The sequence below is a fragment of the Anolis sagrei genome, chromosome 3, assembly GCF_037176765.1.
Source record: "Anolis sagrei isolate rAnoSag1 chromosome 3, rAnoSag1.mat, whole genome shotgun sequence".
Taxonomy (NCBI): Eukaryota; Metazoa; Chordata; class Lepidosauria; order Squamata; family Dactyloidae; genus Anolis; species Anolis sagrei.
The window spans coordinates 141,425,296-141,445,790 of record NC_090023.1 but is presented as its reverse complement, the minus strand read 5'-3'; the positions used below and the strand labels follow the sequence as shown (position 1 = coordinate 141,445,790).

Here is a 20,495-nt window from a genome sequence, read left to right as displayed (position 1 = left end):
TATGAAAACTCTGGTTGGGAAATTAAGGAGAAAGCAGAAGCATTTGTGCAAAAGGAATACCATAGTTAATTCACCTTTACTATTTACCTTCAGATTTAGGGCTAGGAGTAGACACAGGAAACTGGTATGTAGGATAATAAGGATTTTCCTCTGCAGCAGAGACAGAACAGTGGGGTTGGACAAGAGCCACATTGAAGTGGAGGAAGCAAATCATTCCCCAATTTTCTATCACTATTATATTTTTGAAGTATGACATCATACTCTTAAAAAGAATTACATGTTAGGAAGTACTCTGTCTCTGTATACATCACACAAGGAGACATACCCAATGCCACTCAATATGCAAACATGATAAAATGACAAGCATTCTACCAAGAGAAGACTAGTGTGAGAAAGAAGAGTGTGGTTAAACCAAACAGAAAGCAAATGATACTCTGGCTAAGCTTATGGTACCTTTGGCTTGGGACTGGATATCAGGAAGTTCAGGGAATATGTAGGTAGGGCAATAAGGGTTTTCTTCAGGAGTGTCTGTGCAGAAAGAGCACATTTAGGAAAGAACAGACAGTAAAGCTATGAGGGGAAAGATGGAAAAAACAAGCATGTCCTCACACACAAGATCCTGAAACTTGCATTTAAGTGGATGCCCCATAAAGCGCAGGTGACATTTGCCCTTATGTTGCCCACCTGGGGCATATCTATACAAAGCTCTTCCCTTCCTCTTAACTCCTGTTCCAAAATATATCTCGCACAATGTCATTTCTCTCCTAATGACTCACCTAATCTGCTGAGATGCAGGAAAAGAATGAAGGCAAAGTGCAACAGAAGATGTGAGTTCAATTAAAGGTTGGTGGAAAATCGAATTCATACTTTGAGAAGAGGGAAATAGTGCTCCAGTTCAAAACATCAGACAGATGAAAATGAAATGCCAAGAAGTTTCTAGTTTGTTAGACATGGAAAAATATCCACTTTATCCAATGCTTTAAGCAACGACTATCACTGTAACCTACAATGTGGAAGCATGCCTTTTTTTGGAGCTCTAGTGGAAGTAGATGCATCTAAATGGTAACAAATGGCATCCAGCTGCCCTGGCATGTAATATAAAAACTCCAGGAACCAAACAATATATAATATTAAATGAATAAAAGTGACATAATTTTTATTCTTTGAACTAGAGCTGCAAGCAAGAAATTTGAACAAAGATGTGCAACTGAGTGGCACAGGGAACAGTTTTACTCCCCCAGCAGGAAATACTCCTAACCAAGCATGTAAAAACGCCCTGTTTTCTCTTTGTCATCCCCATCACAATTTTGAAGGAATATTGGAGATGAAATATATTTGAGAAGAAATGGGGAGTTCTGAGGATACGTGGCAGGGTGAGGAGAAATCCAGCATGTTTGACTGCAGTGGCTTTGGGGTACAATTTTCAGGCTATTTTTATCTGAAAGTTGTGTCAAACATTTTACAAGCAGTCCCCGAGTTACAAACATTCAACTTACAAATGACATAGTTAAGAACAGGGGTGAGACAATAGGAAGTGAGAGAAATCTGCCCCTTTGAAGGGAAATACTCTCCTGAAAGAGTTATTATGGGGTAAAAGTGTCTCCATTGAATCCTTGTTTCCATAATAAGCCAAATTTACCAAAATACAGTTATCACAGGCACAGAAAGTGAGGTGAAATCTTTTGAACAGGGCACAGACAGCAAGACAAGCATCATAGGGGTGTTAATCCTTCCCTATGCTATCCAAAGATTTTGCCCCTGGTGGCCAAGTGGGTTGAACCACTGAGCTGCTAAACTTGCTGACTGAAAGGTCGGCAGTTCGAATCCTGGGAGCAGCATGAGCTCCCGCTATTAGCCGCAGCTTCTGCTAACTTAGTAGTTTGAAAACATGAAATGTGAGTAGATTGATAGGTACTGCTTCAGCAGGAAGGTAATAGTGCTGCCCACATGACCTTGGAGGCGTTTATGGACAATGTCAGTTCTTTGGTTTAGAAATGGAGATGAGTTGGACACAACTAGTCTTTAATGGCAAGGGGAAACCTATACCTATATATATATATATATATATATATATATATATATAACATTATGTTTAAAAATGTACCTATTCCGACTTACATACAAATTCAACTTAAGAACAAACCTAAATAACCTATTTTGTTTGTAACTTGGGGACTGTCTGTATTATTAAGGGGGGGGGGGTTCCAGTAACTTGGAGAGACTGGTTGGGTTACAAAAGTGGGGTTCTGGGGAGGCATGTGGTAATGGGCTGCACTTTCTCTACCCTAGATTAAGTTTAGGACCATGACACACTTTTAAAGTTAGACCAAGGGATTTCTTTTCCTGGAGGCCAAAGACAAAATTGCCCTTCACAAAATTTCACCATAGTCAACCAGACATCATCCTTCAGTACACCTGGGACAGCAGCACAGCCTGCTTAGAATGCACAGATATGTTCTCCAAAATAAGGGGATGGGCATGGGGCAACATCACTGAATACACCACACCACTCAGCATCTGCCACTTGAGGCCACTGTTTCATTCTGTTTCATGATAGGACCAGATATACTTTAACTATCCACCCCAATCCCCACAGTTCACATGAAAGGGTCCCTTTCCAAGATACTAATAGTGTCACAACGGAAACTTCCATTTGCTTTCAGAAGGAACTTCTGGGGAGGGGAAAATACTAAAAGGCCTCCTCCCACACATCATATCCCAGTCCCAATGAGCCCATCTTGCAACTATTACCTAATGAACAAAAATGTAATATTTGCACATGTAACTTATTGTGTAGTTTGTCCTTTTGCTATCTAGATTTTGTCTTGACATTTTGGTAACTCAGACAATGCTTTTTAATATATGCAGAGATTATACCTACCAAATGTATAAGGCTTTTGCAAAATAAGGATGTAAGTTAACAGTACCTTTTGTCAGTCTGTGTATTTGTTTGAACATTGTCTTGTACCAATCCTTTGATCGATCCGTGTTCTAAATAAAAACACAACAAAACAAACGATTTGAGGCTATTTTTTAAAACAACAACACATGAACATTTATTGAAACAGACTAAAGGCCTGTTTGGTTTAACTTTTTGTTTGCAGTGATCAGACAATTTCCTATTAGAAACTAGAATAATAATAATAATACAATACTATTAGAAACTAGAAGAAGAATACTAATTCACTGCAATATGCACTTCAAAAACCATATGATAGCATTCTATTGGAAATGAAATTTAAAGCAGTTTTTGTGCTTGACATTTAATTTTTTTATTAAACAAGTACAGTTGAATTGATGCAGCATAAAAATGTTCATGGTGTCCTTACCCTTAATGGAATGCCTATATCATCCAAAGAGGGATCAGCTATGTACTCCGTAACTCTTGTTCCATCTTGTTTTTTCCACTGGCTTATTTTTTCTTGCATAGGTATGGAATCAACTTTATCATGAACTGGTGCATCTGGCACTGACTCTGTAAACAATTTTTTTGTTCTTTGATATTACCATGAAATAGAACATTACCATAAAATATCAGCAATCAATTCAAAGGTTTGGCGAAACACTGATGGGGAACCTGAGTGTTTTGAGACAGAACAATTTACAACATGAACTGATAAATAAATAAAGGGTTTTTAGATAAAAAGCTCATCATTGAAACCATTTAAGTCTGGCATTTTGATTGCATGCAAGATCTGAAAACACGTTATACTTTCCTACATCTCCAAGCACCTTAGAATTCCTGACAGATTCACAACTTGCAAGCTCCCCTGGTGCTAGAATGCATAATATAGTGCTACAGTGTGTTATATTTTAATATCGACCTCTGGCAATTTTTCTGAAAGATTTCAGGAATGAGTTCAATGTAAAAAAATACACATTGATTCATCAAGGATTTGCCAAGTAGCAGTAACTCTATCACAGCATAGCATGCACAGAGGGCCACTTACAAAAACCATGCATACAGTTGTAATCATCAAAGCCCTTCAGAACAATAGATTTCTGCAGGGAAATTATAATGCGGGGAAAGGCTCATGCAGAAGGAGCCAGCATTCATCACAGAATACCCTGAGCAAATCCAGTAGAGAGCCACTCAAATCAACACTTTCAGTGCTAAAGAAATATGCCTAGGAATGAGGGCACCCCTATTCAGCACCCCTATTCAGCTCAGTCTAAAATCAGAGTTGAAGTCTTGGAATCTGTAAGTAGCACCATAAATGTGTTTTAAACAGTTTGAAATTTGCAAAAATATATCTGAAAATAGTAGGGTGGGTCTAAGCATAAACACTGCCTTTTTTCCCCCTCAAGCTGGTTGTCTGCAATTGAAGTAGAGGGTGTTTGGTGTCCGTTGAGTGTTGTTTTAGGCTGTATCTACACTGTCAAATAATCCAGTATGTTATCCCAGATTATCCACATAGAACTTGATTATATGAGCCTACACTGCCATATAATCCAGTTCAAAGCAGATAATCTAGAGTCAGACACTGGATTATATGGAAGTGCAGATCCAGCCATAGTTGGAAGAGAAAACTGAATGGGCTTCAAAGCAATTGGAGAATCAGGACCTTGATCATTTTTCTGGTATTGGCATTCAAACATTGGGAAGATTCAGGGTTTGACTTTTATTGACAGCTTGGCAAAAAAATATTAAATGTTTCTTTTGTCTCATGAGCCATGACTCTGGTGTGCTGTGCTTTCTCTCTATTGTTACATCAAGTTATTCTAGGCCATTGCAAAGACATGAGAGCTCTCACAGCAGGTAGTATTGCTTATTTTGGGGTTTGCATCACTGTTCCTTTTGGATCCGCTTGGAGCCTCTAGTCCACCTGTGTTAAACTCAAAACCTGCAGACTGAATTTGGTTTGCCTCATCATTTTATGTGGCCCTCGAGGTCCAGATGCTCCCTGTACTGGTGCCACCCCCTCTGACAAGCATACAATGCATTTTAAACGCAGCAGGAACCCAGGGAACATGTTTCTATTGGTTGGAGACCACTTCCCTCCTCAGTGTTTGGTGTCCTAGAGACTGTAAGAGAAGAGGAGGAAGAGGCAGTGGTTTTGCTTTGCTGCACTGAGAGGATGCTGAATACAAATTGCCTATCACAGTTGGGGATCAAATATTTGGGTGTGGCTCTGGCAGGTATGGCAGGAGGCAGGTAGTGGCTTCTACTTTCTCACCATCGGGCCCAAGCAGCCTTTCTCCTGAAGGACCAGAGCCGAGGCGTGCCCTTGTCTGGTCCATCTTCTGCCCCCCCCCCCCCCAGCTGAGCCAGAAATTTGTGTCATGGAGTGGACCTCCCAAATTAGAAAGGGAATTTTGAAGAAAGGCAGCTCCCCCACTTCACTTTTCCTCACAGCAGGTGTGGGTATAATGAGATACATGAGGTTTGAACCAACCCTGTTAATCAGTGCGTGGTTTTCATGTGAGAAATATTTAGGCTTTCAATACCAAAGCAACATAATTTCATCTTTCTATTACTGTTGTTGTTGTTATTACTATTATACAGTGCCATATATTAGGCTTTCAATGTCAGAGCAACATACTTATATCTTCCCATTATTATTATTTACATAGTATTAGGCTTTCAAGGCTAGGTTAACACATAGATAAACTGTGTTATTATCACTTAAGACTTAATCACAAAGAGCTGAAGAAAAATGAGGGAAAGCGGGGAAAGGGTGGACTTTTATGGGGTTTTGTTTTTAAAGAAGATGAAGAATGTACTCATTCCAGTCACATTGGATTGCCCCCTCCAGCTTCTAACTCAACCATCCGCTTAATTCCCATCACATTAGTAGGTGATGACTCCTCCTATTTCAAGGATACCAGCACACTTTTAAAAACAGGCATCCTTTAAACACTGCCTTCAAGACCCTTCCACTGAAACAGATTGAAGGTATTTTACTTTTCATGGGGTCGTTTGCACCCAAGACCCTTCCACTGAATTGGTTATTGTAGGAAGTGGTTCTAAATTAAGCCTGATCTTTCCCCAAGCCTCTCTGCACTGGTGATCTGGAGAAATTGGCATTTCCATTCCTCCCACAGAGAAGTGGGCAACAAAAGTGGGCAATAGGGAGTAACATCACATGGGGAAATTGCCCCCCCCCCCAACGCAGGGAATAATAAGTTGATTGCCAGCCAGTTTAGGAATTGTTGGGGGAAAAACCAGCTCTTTAGAAATGGCAAAATACCTCAACCCCACAGTTGAAGCTTGTGTCGTGTGAAGGGCACAGTGGGTTGCCATTTCTTAAATGGGTAGAAACACCAGCTTTCAATACCAGGGCAACTTAGTTATAAATTGCCCTGTGAAGACAACCATAAGGCTGATGCTGCCCTTGGTGGGAATGACCTTGTCACCTCTGATCTAGTCCCTCTAGTAGTTGGTGGAGGAAAGGAAGGATGAAGGAAGCTGTTATAACATGATTGGCAATTTGGCCAGGTATTATTTAAATCTCATGGCACTCTAGGCCAGTGTTTCTCAAACAGTGCTTCTCCGGGTGTTTTGGATTTCATCTTGCAGAAATCCCAGCTAGATTACCAGCTGTTAGGAACTGTGGGAGCTGAAGTCCAAAAAATCTGAAGGAGCACAGTTTGAGAAACTCTGCTCTAGGCAATTCTAGACAATTACTCAGATCTCTTTGGTGTCTTTGCCTATTACTGCCTCAGGATGTTGAGAGACTCATATGGGCATGCCTTCTTTTTCAAAGGAATAGCGTTCTAAAAAATTCAAGTACCACAAGCGACCATCTATCCTTCCCTAGCCAAAGAATTTAGTACAAATTGATAATACTGAATAATATAAATACTCCTGAAGAGGGGGGTTTTCTGCTGCAATATATATCCTCGAATTTTAAAAGAACATCTTCTGGATAGGTATAAAATGCTGATATTGGGGCATGTTGTTGCTGTTCACTGGGAGTGTGCAAGCTCATTGGAAGGAGCTTTCATATAGTGTGACAACCTAAAGCATTACATAAAATATAGTTTTTACTTCAGTTTTTAGGGTGCAGAAACTCTGGAAAAATACACTGGTAGCCCTGGCTGGATATACATTTTCCAGCTCACTGAACATAAAATGAATTGAAAAATGTAGTTGCTCCTTTTTTTCCTGTGACAAAATTAAGTACTTCATGCAACATCATATTATTTAACTCATGATTTCCCACAACAAGATGTGCTTATAGTCACCACTTTTAATGCTAGCTGTTAAAAGAATGTGATAAGGACTACTAGTTTAAAGTGGTGTGTGTGTGTTTTTAAAGGTACCAACAATACATGGAAATAGATGCCCTATGTTTCCAATTTAGTAGAAGGAGGAAGCTCCTTCAGCTTTTCATTCTTGAGCTGGTGTTGGTCTTTACAGATAATGTGTCTAAGGAACACTGGTCTGTTGAAATTTAAGATGATCAGTGCCCTCTATTGGTAGTTGTACTAAGATGTAGGTGTAATTTTATTGGATACAATATCTACAGTATGCAACTCAAGTACGCCGGCAAACACACACTTTTTCTACTTGTGTGGGATAAAGTAATTATCAGACATATTTATTAGTCATTGTTTAAACTTATAGAGTAGACTCTGTTCAATACACCAAAAGCAGTCTTAAGGAATATGCATATCACTTCCAATAAAGGGCTTCAAAGTTTCCAAACTGACTGTCATTTCTCTGCCTCTTCAATTGTAGCTCTTCACTTCTGGATTCGCTAAAGGTACTCTACTAGATAACAGTGCCTTCCTTAAATAGATACAGCAGAAAAAACAATAGCAGGGAAGGAGTGGCAATATTTTTGATATCATACCTGCGCGGCTACTAAGCCTTTTTTGTTGTTCTGTGAGAAAGAAGAAAGTAATAGACAAATAAGGCCTGCAGCTCTTGCAGTGATATCAACGCACACAAAGGAACATGTGCTGAACATAACTGTAGTTCTATATCTGAACCTATATCTGATCTTTCCACCCAAAATAAACAATTTTTCAGCTCAGTCCCTTCAAACTAGCAGTGCTGAGCTATGACCATAAACCATTAACTGAGTCAATTAATAATACGTTTGCACAGTTGAATTAGACAAATAAAAGGCACATATGTATTTTCAAATACTACCATAGATGATACTCAGGAAATAGTAACATCAAAACTAGGAACCAATATGGTATAGTGGTTTGAATGTTTGGCTATGACTCTGGACATCAGGATTTAAATCCCTGCTTGACCATGAATCCCATTGTGTGGTCTTAGGCAAGTTACATTCCCTCAGACTCAGAAAAAGGCAATAGTAATCCCCTTCTGAATAAATCTTGCCAAAAAAAATTCTGCGATCAGTTCATCTTAGGATTGCCATCTTAGTCAGCAATGTTGCTGTTGAGGGCAATACAACAACCAACAATGTTTTTAAATTGTAGGTTTATTCATGGCAATTAACGTATTTTAGACTATTTAAAGTTCTACATATCCATTATGCTGTGATCTTTCACAACAAATATTCAAGTTTTTGCTGTGCTTATGGATGAAGAGGCAGGAGAAGGATGGATTTCTTGGCATACTTCTGGGCCACTCAGCATCCTTCTGGTTTACCCTTGCCGAGATAAGAATTGGAGGAACTATTCTACAGTGGCCCTGTTCCTCCCTAGAGGAGTAAACACTGAAGCTGGTGCTGGAGACTCCTGGTCAATACCTTGGCCATTGGCCAGTGGAGTACCACTGGGCTCTGCTTTATCCATCATACTACTGAACATATATATGAAGCCACTGAGAGACGTTATCTAGAGTCCTAGGGTTTGATGTCACCAGGTTTGTCTCTCATTTCCATCTCAATACAAGAAATATGTTTTGGTTCTGAACCAGTCTCTCAAACTGTGTGCTTCCAGATGTTTTGGACTTCAGCTCCCACAATGCCTAACAGCTGGTAAACTGGCTGGGATTTCTGTGAGCTCCAAATCACCTGGAGGAGCACTTTGAGAAGCACTGTTCTAAACTGCTAGTTGTCAGCTGTAATAGAGTGGTTGAGATCAGATCTGGTGCTGATGGGAGTTGTAGCTGCCCAGACATGGTGCTGATGGGATTTGAAGCCAACCAAATCTAGGACTGATAGGAGTTGCAGCCTGATCAGGTCTTGGACTAGACCAGAGCTTCTCAACCTTGGGTCCCGAGATGTTTTTGGCCTACAACTCCCAGAAATCTCAGCCAGTTTACCAGCTGTTAGGATTTCTGGGAATTGTAGGCCAAAAACATCTGGGGACCCCAAGTTGAGAACCACTGGACTAGACTTTGAAGCTCAGCCAGATCTGGGGCTAATGAGAGATGTAGCCAGTTAAATCTGGGACTAATGGGGGTTCCAGTCTGACCAGATCTTAGGCTGATGGGAGTGTCAACTGGACATATGTGGGGTTGATGGGAGTCCAAGCCAGATGTGGGGCTGTTGGAAATGGCAGCCAGTAAGATCTGGGCCTGATGGAAGTTGCAGCTGGCCAGATCTAGAGCTGATGGGAGTTGCCACCCAAACACGTCTTGAAAGCTGATAGAGGATGATAGGTTTTGGAGTCCAGTCATATCCAGAGAACCAAGTGAATCCCACCTACATCCGAAGACATGGGTCTCCTCCTAACATCAGCATATTGGCTAGGTTGCATCTCCCAACATCCTCATCCATTCACTAGGCAGGGTGTGGATGATGACAGCTGAAGCCCAACAAGAAGACTCACTCAGCTGACCAGTTATGAGGAGAGACATGAGCTTGCAGCCCAGTCAGATGTGGGGCAGATGGAAGTTGCAGCCAGTGAGATGCGGGCTTGTGGAGATAATGGGAGTTGCAACTTGACCAGGTCTTGTCTGATGGGAGTTGCAGTCAGCCAGATGTGGGCCTGATGGGAGTTGCAGCCAGGGCGATCTGTTGCTGATGGACCCAATCTAAAGCTAATGAGAGTTGAAGCCTAACCAAGTCTTGGGCTGAAGGGAGTTGCAGCCAAATGAGGCTTTGAGGGCTGAGAAAGGATGATGGGAGCTACATCTAGTACTTGAATTCCACCCACAATGGGTCTGGACCAAACTTGGAACCCATCGTTTTTATGATCCCATTTACATTTGTGCAAATAGAGATAAGTTAAATGTGAGGGGAATTGGGAAAGGCTAAAACTTTCTTTGTAATGTTGTAGGCAGGGAATCACTGGGAGCCCGTCCAATTTTACACTGGTTCCTACAGCCAACTACCCTCCCCCCCCCCCCCCCCGGGCCCCCAAAGCTAGGTTTAAACATGATCTGAGAGATGAATGGAAGGCTAGGGAGCTAAATGTGCCTGATCAAGGCTGTCTTTCACACACAAGAGAGAACAGCTGTGTTCCAGAACTTCCCTTAAAGGGACAGGCTCACATTGAGCAGATTGAAATCCTTGAGGTGGTGGAGGATGCTACTGAATATGCAGATTTGCAAGAACTTTTTGCAGAGAAGGAAAGTGACATTCTTCCACCCTATTGGAAATCTGACTGTGGCATTGAAATAAAGTTGAGGTTAAAGTAAATACATTCAATTGACTCCCAAGGAAATAGAAGCTCTGGCATGGGTATTTATACACCCTTCAATATCTCCCATTGCAGCTCAAATTTTTCTGGGAAACGACAGTTATGCTCGCAAAAATGGGATCCAAACTGGGATTTTAAAGTGGGATAAGCAGTGTATTTTGCCCACCTAGCTCTTGAAGAGCCAGCAATCTTTTTAAAAAACTTAGTTCTAAAATGTGGGTTTGATGTTATGAAAAGATTTGTTAATGTGGTGACTGCTGAACTGGGTTTGTATAAACAAATCCATCCTGTGTTTCATTTCAGCCTACTAAAACAATAGTGGAATCGGATCCGTGCTGCTAAATAGATCCACCATGCCGATCTTGATTGAAAAGCTGGACTGTGTCTAGAGGAGTCTCCTTCTCTGGAGTTTTTTGAACAAAGACTATGTGTTCTTGCATGATGGTTGCACTGGATGGCCACTGTGTTTTCTTCCAGTTCATCTAATTCCATCATTCTGGATCTCTGCATTTCTTCTTTTTTTCCCTAAGTACCTCTTGTGTCATTTTTTAATAAAAGAGATTTTATAATTAGAGATCCTGGCAATCACACAGGGCTTTGTAATGCCATCGTATAGTCATATCATTATGATACTGTAATAGCATTACAACATTATTATGGCTACAGCATTTTTTAAAATAAAAAAAAACCATTAGATGAACCAGTTTTGAAATAAGAAAAAATAAAAATGAAGAAAATGAAACCTCCTTCTCTTAGTGCAGCTTTGCTGGAAAAAATATCACCGAGGTCAAGGCCCACTATTGCTAAGGGGTACAGAAGACACACATTTGTTCCATTTTTCCTTGTACGGTGTAATGATATTTCCATGAACCATTGCGAGACTTTCACCTACTCACCCCATTCCCATTGCAGTAACTAGCTGGTCATATATAATGGTTGTAAAACAAATGTTAACCTCGAAGAAGAAATATCTCTGTAGGTTTGTATTCTTACCTCTGTTGTGCTGCAAAAGGACAATGGTGGGATTGACAATTGTGGTGGAGGGGTAGGCAGAGGAATGTTTGCTGGCCACTGTTAAAGAGCCATAACATTCAGTGCCACTGCTGGTTTTGGGTGCTTCATACAGCTGAGGGCAGGGTTCCTGGAACACATAAGTGTGCATGTCATTATTACAAAAGGACCATGATGTAGCTGTAAGACAAATCCTTTGCAATTTAAAATAACACAAACATAAGATGTTACTTTGATACATCTTTCTCATTGCAGCAAGCACACACAGAAGAATATATAACCCACAGATAATTCAGCTGCATCAGGCATTACTCAAGCCAGAAGAAATGCCACTGAACAGTTATCAAAGGCTTGGCATACATTTAAAGATAGGATAAAGTGTTCTGCAATCAGACAGAGAAAGAAGGTTGCACGTAAGTACACAGATATTTTTAAACACAATAGTCAGGCATGCAGAATTTTTGCATTCCTTAATGACATTTAATTACTGATAGTTTGCTGAGGAAGGTCAGGAAAAAATGTTTATCATTTTCATTGGCAAGCTGTTAACAGCAAAATGATAGCAATAGGCTAAAAACACTAAAGAAAAGAGACACCCAGCAGGACTGAGATTTCATGAGAAAAGAGTTAATAAAAGCACAATCACAAACAATTCTAGGGAAGAAGAAAAATAGCAAATATCTGAAAAATTTAATGTGACTGCACAGTAAGCTCAAAGAGAAAGTGAAAATTACAAACAGGGGGTATAAAGTACAGAAAGAAGTCCAAATTAGCAAAGAGTAAGATGCATAGCCCCAGTTTGCAGGAATAGTATGAGGAAAGATGAACCTCAAAATTAGTTAAGGCAAAATGTGCTAAGCCAACAGGAAGCAGAAAAGGGGGGAAAGGAGGGGGCTTTACATATATCCATGGCAAGCGAATGACCAAGGACAAGTGGAGCACCTGCTCAGTAGAATGGTGAAATGGTAACAGATCACAATGTAAAGGAAGAACTGCTCAAAAATAGTTTGCCTCAGTTTTCTCACATATAATCTATGTGATTGTATTCATGAATAGCGACCTCAGTAAAGGATCCAGGCTACTAAGTAAAATTGACAGGGAGATCGCTGGGAATCACCTAGTTAATCTAAATCAGTTTAAGATTGCAGGAAAAGATAGACTGCCTCCCGCAGTACTGAAGGAACTTGCTGATATATTCTCTGAATCCCTTGCAATCATTTTTGAGACATCCCAGAGAACAGGTGGGTGTCGGAAGACTGGAGAATGGCAAGCATTGTCTCTCTCTTCAAAAAGACCAAATAGGAAGATCTGGGGAATGACAGAAAAGTCAGCCTAATCTTAATACCAGAATAAATATTAAAATAGACTATAAAGGAACCAGTTTCTAATATCTAAATAACACTGCAGTAATTTGTGGAAGTCAGCATAGGCGTTTTTCCCCAGTCAAATCAATCGTTCAGAAGATGGCAAGAAAACTGTAAATGTCATTTATCAGGATTTCAGCAAAGCATTTGAAAAATACCCTGTAATATTTTGATTAGAAAACTGATCAAATGTAGAAGAGATAGATTCATAATAGGCATTAGAATACCACCTACAAAGAGTCATCATCAATTACTGTGCTTCAACCTGGAGGGAAGTCTCAAATGGAGGGCTGAAGGGTTCTGACCTGGTTCCATCATTCTTCAATATTTTTATTAGTGACTGAGAACCCTTCCACACGGCCCTATATCCCAGAATATCAAGGCAGGAAATCCCACATTATCTGAGTGTGTACCCAGATAACCCAATTCAAAGCAGATATAGTGGGATTTTCTGCCTTGATATTTTGGGATATAGGGCTGTGGGAAAAGGCTCTTAGATGATAGGTTAAAATAAATCCTTATTCAATTTGCAGATGACATAAAACTGGGACGGTGGCTAAGGTATTGTAAGATAGGAACAGAATTCAAAAGGACATTGATTAACTAGAAAATTGGGCTGAAACCAGTAGAATGATGTTTAACAGAGATAAAAGCAAAATTATGTATTTAGACCACACACAAACACACAAAAATATGTGTTTTGAGTGTTTGTTAGGAGATCCCTTGCTTAGTAGCAGTACATCTGAAAAAGACCATGAGATTATTCTGATCATAAATTGGACATGACCCAGCATTGTGATGCTGGGCTACAGTTTCCAGCTCATGGGAAATAATAATTTCACCATATCTGTGCTGGGCATCTTGTTTTAAGAAGAATAGACATGTTGAAGCAGGTTCAGAGAAAGGAGATAAGAATGATAAGAAGTCTGAAGAACGAAACCCATGAGACTAGGTTGAGGGAGCTGGGCATATTAAGGACCACGAAGGGAAGGCTGGCTTGATTGCACTTTTGAAATATCATAGGGACTAACACAGAAAAAGGAGGGTTCAGCTTTGTCCTCTGCAGCCCCAGAGAGTAGGGACAGATCGAATGCTTTAAGTTACAAGAAGGGTAAATTTTGATTGAACATCAATAGCATCTTGAGAGTTAAGAGCTATGACATTGGGCAATTAGCTAAAGAGATCACCTTTCTCTTTCTTTGAATATATTCAAAAAGGTGTTAGCTTCCAAGCTGGAGTTCTTGAATTGAGTAGTGGGTTGGAATCAGTGTCATATGGGGTCTCTTCCAACTCCATAAATGCTAGCAAAAGCGGGCATAAGTCCTATCCATTATGAGCATTCAGTCTCCAGCAGACTATTCCCAACAGAAAAAAGATTGCCCACTCTAGGCTTGTGTTGCCTTCAGATCACAACGTTTTCTTAAGATAATCTATTCAGGGTGGGGTTGCCCTTGCTGAGAGACTGCAACTTGCCCAAGGTGACTCAATGAGTTTTCATCTTCAAGCACGGATTCCAACCCTAGTCTAACACAACTGCTACATCATGCTGGCTCTCAGACATAGGGTATTGATGGCAAGTGATGCAAGATTACATTGAAAGATGAGCTATGCTGTAATAGTGTTGCCGGATATAGACACTGGAACAAAGCCTGGGTCCGCCACAAAGTCTGCCTCCAATGTTTGTAGCTGCTGTTTATGTTTGTATCTTGGATGTTGTTCTGGCTTACGCCTGACCTAGAGCCACACTGTCTCAACTTCTCTTCCCAAAAGGCTCTTCACTACATTATGTGCATCATTGACACCTTTATTATCTCTACTCATAAACAGGAGGCTGTGATGAAGTTCTAACAGCATGTAAACAACATTCACTTTATTATTAAGGTGAACTTAGTCCAGCGCATGCAATAGATTTAATTTCATTGCTATGCAACTACATATAAACATAAACATTATCTTTAATGAAAATATATTAATGACTGCACAGACTTCCATGGTGCCAGCTTTGATTCAGAACACACCACAAAAGCCAAGTCCTATTACAAAACAGTATCCTGCTGGACAGGATTTAAGGATTCAAACCAAACCTTTCTCAGATTATAGTAGCAATAAAACCAAGTGGGAGGGAAAGAACTGAAGTACAAACAAACAACAGAATCCGATTGGCACCCAAGAATATATAGTTCAAGATAGAAAGAAATACAACCATTTGCCACCTACATCATTCATCTATTAATCTCTTTCTGTACAATGACACTTCACAGTCATGCTTACAGATAGCCCTGATCTCCTGCAACATAAGCAGCTACCCATTCACTTCACGAGTATGCACATGAAAGATACAATGGAACCAAATTCTATGACAAACTTAGATGTCTTTTCTCTCCTGGTTTATTATGGAAACAAAAATGTTATCCAAAACCTCAGATGTTCACACACTTGCTTATCTTTCAATGTAAAATATGTTATCACTTTCCTACCCTACTGCATTTTCATGGGACAAAGAGGTTGTCAGTCTCTATGCAAAATAATAAATGGGCACACATCTGACATCAGAAATGCCAATAATTTTAGCTTTCTGGAACACTTTGTCACTGGCTTTAAAGTTGTGACTTTAATCAAAGGAGCTTTCAGGACAGATTGCAACATGAAACAACTGAACTATGTCAGGATGTTTACTCTGTATTTTTATCAAGAGCATATTACATGTGTTAACTCATCAATGAAAAATATCTCTATTATTAACAAACAGCTGTTCTGTGAGCAGCTGCTGTTAATAAAATTATTATTACCATTGATATTTTCTGCCTTCATTTCCCTCTGACATCACTATTTACAACTGCTCTACTCCAACCGTTTGTGCACATATGCTTAGAACTCAGTAAAACATTTTATGCATCTGATGAAGTAAACTGTAGGCCATGGATGCTGACAGACACAGGGAATGTGTTAAGTCTTTAATGTATTTCAAGAAGTTTTTTTTTTGTTTTGGCTCAAACAGTTTTAACACAGTAGCTGCCTAGATCAGAGGTCCAAATTAAGACCTGTGGCCCAGATGAGGCCCTCCAAGGTCATTTACCCAGCCCTTGTCCTAGATTTCAGGTTGACCTAAATGTGAAACGAGTTGGACATACACAACAACAACAATCCTAATTAATTTGACTCTCTCATCAGCCAAAAGCAGGCCCACACTTTCCACTGAAAAACTGGGAATTTATTGTTGGTTAAAATTGTTCTTCATTTCAAATACCTCTGAGGATGCTTGCCATAGATGCAGGCGAAACGTCAGGAGAAAATGCCTCTAGAACATGGCCATATAGCCTGAAAAACCTACAACAACCCATTTCAAATATTGTATTGTACTGCACTTCAAATAAGGTATGTGCAGTAAGCATAGGGATTTGCTCATTTTCAAATCACATATATACTGACAAGAATTACAGAGCAGTAGAGGACCAAGGTAGCTCAAGGACCACTGCTTTTATAAGTACTTGTGTATATATTGTGAAATATTTTCAGAAGTAAGTTCCTTAGGTCCCTCTCCTGTTGAAATAACCAGCGATGGAGACACCGCAACATTCTATCTTTGAGTCCCCCCAAATTTGTATACCTGGAGTCAACTCATTTTGAATGTTAAGCATCAAGTAAAAACCTTTTTGCCCAGGACTTTTAAACATTTGGTTTTTTTTTTAAGGTTATTGTTCTTATTGTTTCAGTGTTTTACATTTGTCAAAAAGTCACAAATAAAATATATATGATATAAATTAAACTAAGGAACAGGCCATCAAACAAAGGCTAAAGCAGCCTTGCTCTAAGGGTCAAAGAGGAGCACTAGCAACATATGCTGAAATATGGGTACAGATCTCCTTTTTTCGTAATCCATCCCTGCTTAACACAGAACTACAACTTGAACTGGAGAAGCTTGAAGTTTAGTAACCAGTCCAGTGACTGGTCTTTCATACTGAATCAGCAAGGAACACATTCCAAAGATCAACAGGATAAGAAAGCAAAGATTCCAAAAGGGTTATTTCATATTAGCTCTGAATCTTTCAAATTAGAAGATTTCAGAGCAAAATATTCATAAAACAATGAACTAAATACCAGGAATAGCAAAAACAGCAGGGGATAAATATAAAGAAAAATCTACACCTTGCAGGGATGTATCAAGATATACTGGTATTTCAACTAAAGGCACTGGTACTGAAGACTAACACTCTATTTCAATTACTTGATCCCATGGCTACCAATTTAATACCACAAATGAAGATGCCATGGAAATTTGCCAATAAATCAAATGATAGAGGTGCACCTGCCTCAAAAAAAAAAAACCCCACATCAAGACTGCAGGGCAAAATTCCAGTTTCCTTAATTGACAGGAAAGGAAGTACCTGGAGAAAGCTGCTGTAATTTTGGAGTATGGATGGTGGTGATAGCTTGGGTGGCGTGGGGTGAAGGCTACAAAACAAGGATGCAGTGGCTTGTTGTCAAGCTCTGCTTCAAAGGACCGATCAATGTAGTGCATGATGTTGGTTACAGTCAAAGGCACAAGGGGAAACAAGAAAGAAATGGTAGGAATGTTATGCAATGAAAGTTTCCAAGCCAGAAGAGGTAAGAAATAGACATGCACCATAATAGAACATCAACAGGGTTTCAGTTCTCACACTGCTGGCTAAAAGTATGTTATTCAAACTTTAATGAGCCAATGAGAAAAATCATTTTATTCTGGGAGCGTAAACTTAGCAAAGCTTTGAGGATAGCATGTGGCAAGGCTTACTGTGTGCAAAACCATTCCTGTGTTTTCAGACTCCAACTCTGAGATCTCTCTGACTGGAGGGATCAGTGGAGAAGGTGATGGTGACAATGAATTCCATTTCAAGTGAACAGTCTCTGGTGAAGAGGATGGTAGATTGTGGTTGGACTCTTTCAGGAGGTGAGGGGGAATGAAATCATCTAGTGTTGGGAAGGTCAGAATTGAGCTTGCAGAAGTGATGTCAGGGGACTCTGAGCTTTGGTCAGAAGAAATGAGAGGCAGTGGTGCTTGGTTCAAGCTGCCTTCATGCTCGCCGTCGGGGTGAACTTGTTGGAATGGCCCTACTATAACTTCAGTCTGAGATGGGGTAGTGGTGGCAGAATAAATGGCATCCTGTGGGAGATAAGGTGATGTTACACAATAGGGGAAAGCTTGGCATAACACAGATGTGTGCAGTGACATGCACAGATAATATCTCAATACAACAAAGCACTTCATAAGATGCACTTTTCAAAAATGAACAGACTGTGGTTAGCAGTAGATTGTGCCATTCAAAATTATTCACATCACTGTATCAACTCCCACCCTATTCAACAACGGTTATCAGCAATAAAGAAATTAAGCAATCCCACATAATTTTTGTAAACTGACCTCACTTGAGGGTAGCTCTGTATCAAAAGCTATGTTTACATTTATCTAAAGCAGAAGTATTTCACGTATTACAGATTCCAGATTCTCCAATAATTGTTTTTAGCTTGCTTCTATCTATCCAGACTCAGCAGAAACATGCACAAACCTTTAGAAGGAAACTTTTTTAAAGATCATTCAATACAAAGGAAGTCAATATCCTAGAATGCAAGTAAATCAGGAACATCAGGAGGAAATAAACAAAGTGTTACATGGGTAAACAAGCAATAGAAATAATCAGCCAGGTGAACATTTTAAAATATATATATATATATGATAAAAACGATGTACCCTGCCATATCCCTTTTTCTTGCATAGTTGTTGCTGCTTCTGTATAACACCTGGATCTTTTCTCATTCTGTTCTCACTCCCAACCGTATGTCGAGATTCTGTTTTTGTATTGTAAGCAGCCTGAGGGGTCCTGGAGGAACAGCTCTCACCACAACTAACTGTGTTTCCGCTGGAAACAATATTAAAGAATGGCCTGTGAGGAGGCGGGGGAAGATAATTTCCCGTATCTATTACAGTGGAAACACAGTGGATGGTTGGTGCCACAGTGACCTCAGCTCCAAAACGGGTGCCTTCTGTTTGGACATCTGCACAGGCAATGGAATTTTCAAATGCAGCTGAGCAAGTGCTGTTAGATAAACAAGCTACATATAGACTGCTGACCTTTTTCTCTGCTCTTGTTTCATGGTTAGATTTCAATCCAATTTTGTTACTATGATCTGCTTCAGCAACCTCCTGTGTGTTTTGGTGCTCAGATGATTTGTATAGTAACAAGAAGCGACTTTCCAAAAGTGATTGCCCAACATGCACTTTGTTTATAGCAAGTAAGCCAGCACGAGCTGTACTGAAGATTGTAGAGGAGGAGGGAAAACACTACCTTTCATGATTGCTAGTTGGTGAATAGTATGTATAGGGAGGCTGGCAAAGTCAATGAAGGCAATTTTGGTTTTGGTTAATTTGTCAGGTCCACCGCTATCCATTCTGAACAAAACCCAAAGGTAATGTGCCCATTAGAAAAAGAAGCCCTTTAAAAATATTTCGTTATGGAAAGCATGTAGTTGACAACATCTACTGGTACCACAGTAATGAAAATTCAACTGTGCAGTCCAGTCATTACAATCTGTCCTCCGAGGAAAACATGCTGGTATCAAAACTCTATTAAAAGTTCCTTCCCATGTTCTTAGGCAATCCTACAAAAAGTGGCTGAGCCACTTAGTAGTGGTCTAGTGTTTGAATGCCTCCGTGGAAAGAAGCCAGCTTAACCTTGTGTGGACAGGCACTCATCTCAGCTTTTCCAAAGCCTTTGGGATTTGAGTTTCACATTTTGCAGTCTTATATATTTTGATGAAAGTATTGTCAGCTTGTTTTATATTATATTGTGCGGTTTAGTTTGGGGACTTGTATTTTAAAATTGTGTCTTTTGTTTAATCTCTGTTTTGTGTATTTTAATATGTATTTTATAGAAATGTGCTTTAATATGTATCTTTTATAGAAATACATTTTAATATATATGCTTGTGGTATTTTTACAATGTTTATGTCTTTTAATTATTCTGTAACTTGCTGCAAACCACAAGGAGAGTAAGATAAGAAATAAAATTATTGTTATTATTATTATTATTATTATTATTACTATTATTATCTAGACTATTTTTGCGCAACTGCATTGTATAGTTTTGTGATTTGGTATTCCTTCTCTCTTCAGTGCACATTTTAGATTGTATGCATTTGGCAGGAACTGTTGTTTTGGCTGGCACAATATAAATAAACAAATGATGATAATAACAAAAATAAATTGTCCGAGTTCCTTATGTTGGAATAAGCATCTTTGGAAATCAAAATTGTTGCATAGATGTCTATGTCCCAACAAAACCAGTTTAAAATACTTTGTAGAAGGCAGCATAAATAAATCTTTTAAAGAGATTTCTGAGGCAGTAAGAGTGGCTCCAATTAAATTAAATGTATGGACTCCATTGCCATTCTAATGCTAAAATCAAGCACACATGAGACCTCAATATTCTAAGATTGACATCAGTCATAAAAATATCTTAGAACATAGAGGTTATTATAGAGCTAAAATATCTAAGACTTTTCTTTCAAATATTTCTAATATGCATAAACAAATCTTATTAAAATCAGTGTAGTTTGGACTAGATGAGCAACGTA

At 39.4% G+C, this 20,495-nt stretch overlaps 1 protein-coding gene across 16 annotated transcripts in view; it reads right to left on the bottom strand.

Moving 5' to 3' along the window:
* SORBS1 (sorbin and SH3 domain containing 1) overlaps nt 1–20,495 on the bottom strand; it is a 122,882-nt gene that overhangs the window by 54,219 nt on the left and 48,168 nt on the right. For 11 of the 16 annotated variants that reach the window (XM_060769339.2, XM_060769333.2, XM_060769347.2 and 8 more), the window contains exons 7-13: nt 17,659–18,027; nt 11,506–11,653; nt 7,800–7,829; nt 3,330–3,475; nt 2,928–2,991; nt 454–528; nt 88–150 (exon numbers count right to left, since the gene is read on the bottom strand). In XM_060769339.2, coding sequence (XP_060625322.2) covers nt 88–150; nt 454–528; nt 2,928–2,991; nt 3,330–3,475; nt 7,800–7,829; nt 11,506–11,653; nt 17,659–18,027 — 895 coding nt within the window. The remainder of the gene's footprint in view (nt 1–87; nt 151–453; nt 529–2,927; nt 2,992–3,329; nt 3,476–7,799; nt 7,830–11,505; nt 11,654–17,658; nt 18,028–20,495) is intronic. The other 5 variants (XM_060769341.2, XM_060769345.2, XM_067466921.1 and 2 more) reach the window with 2 other exon arrangements.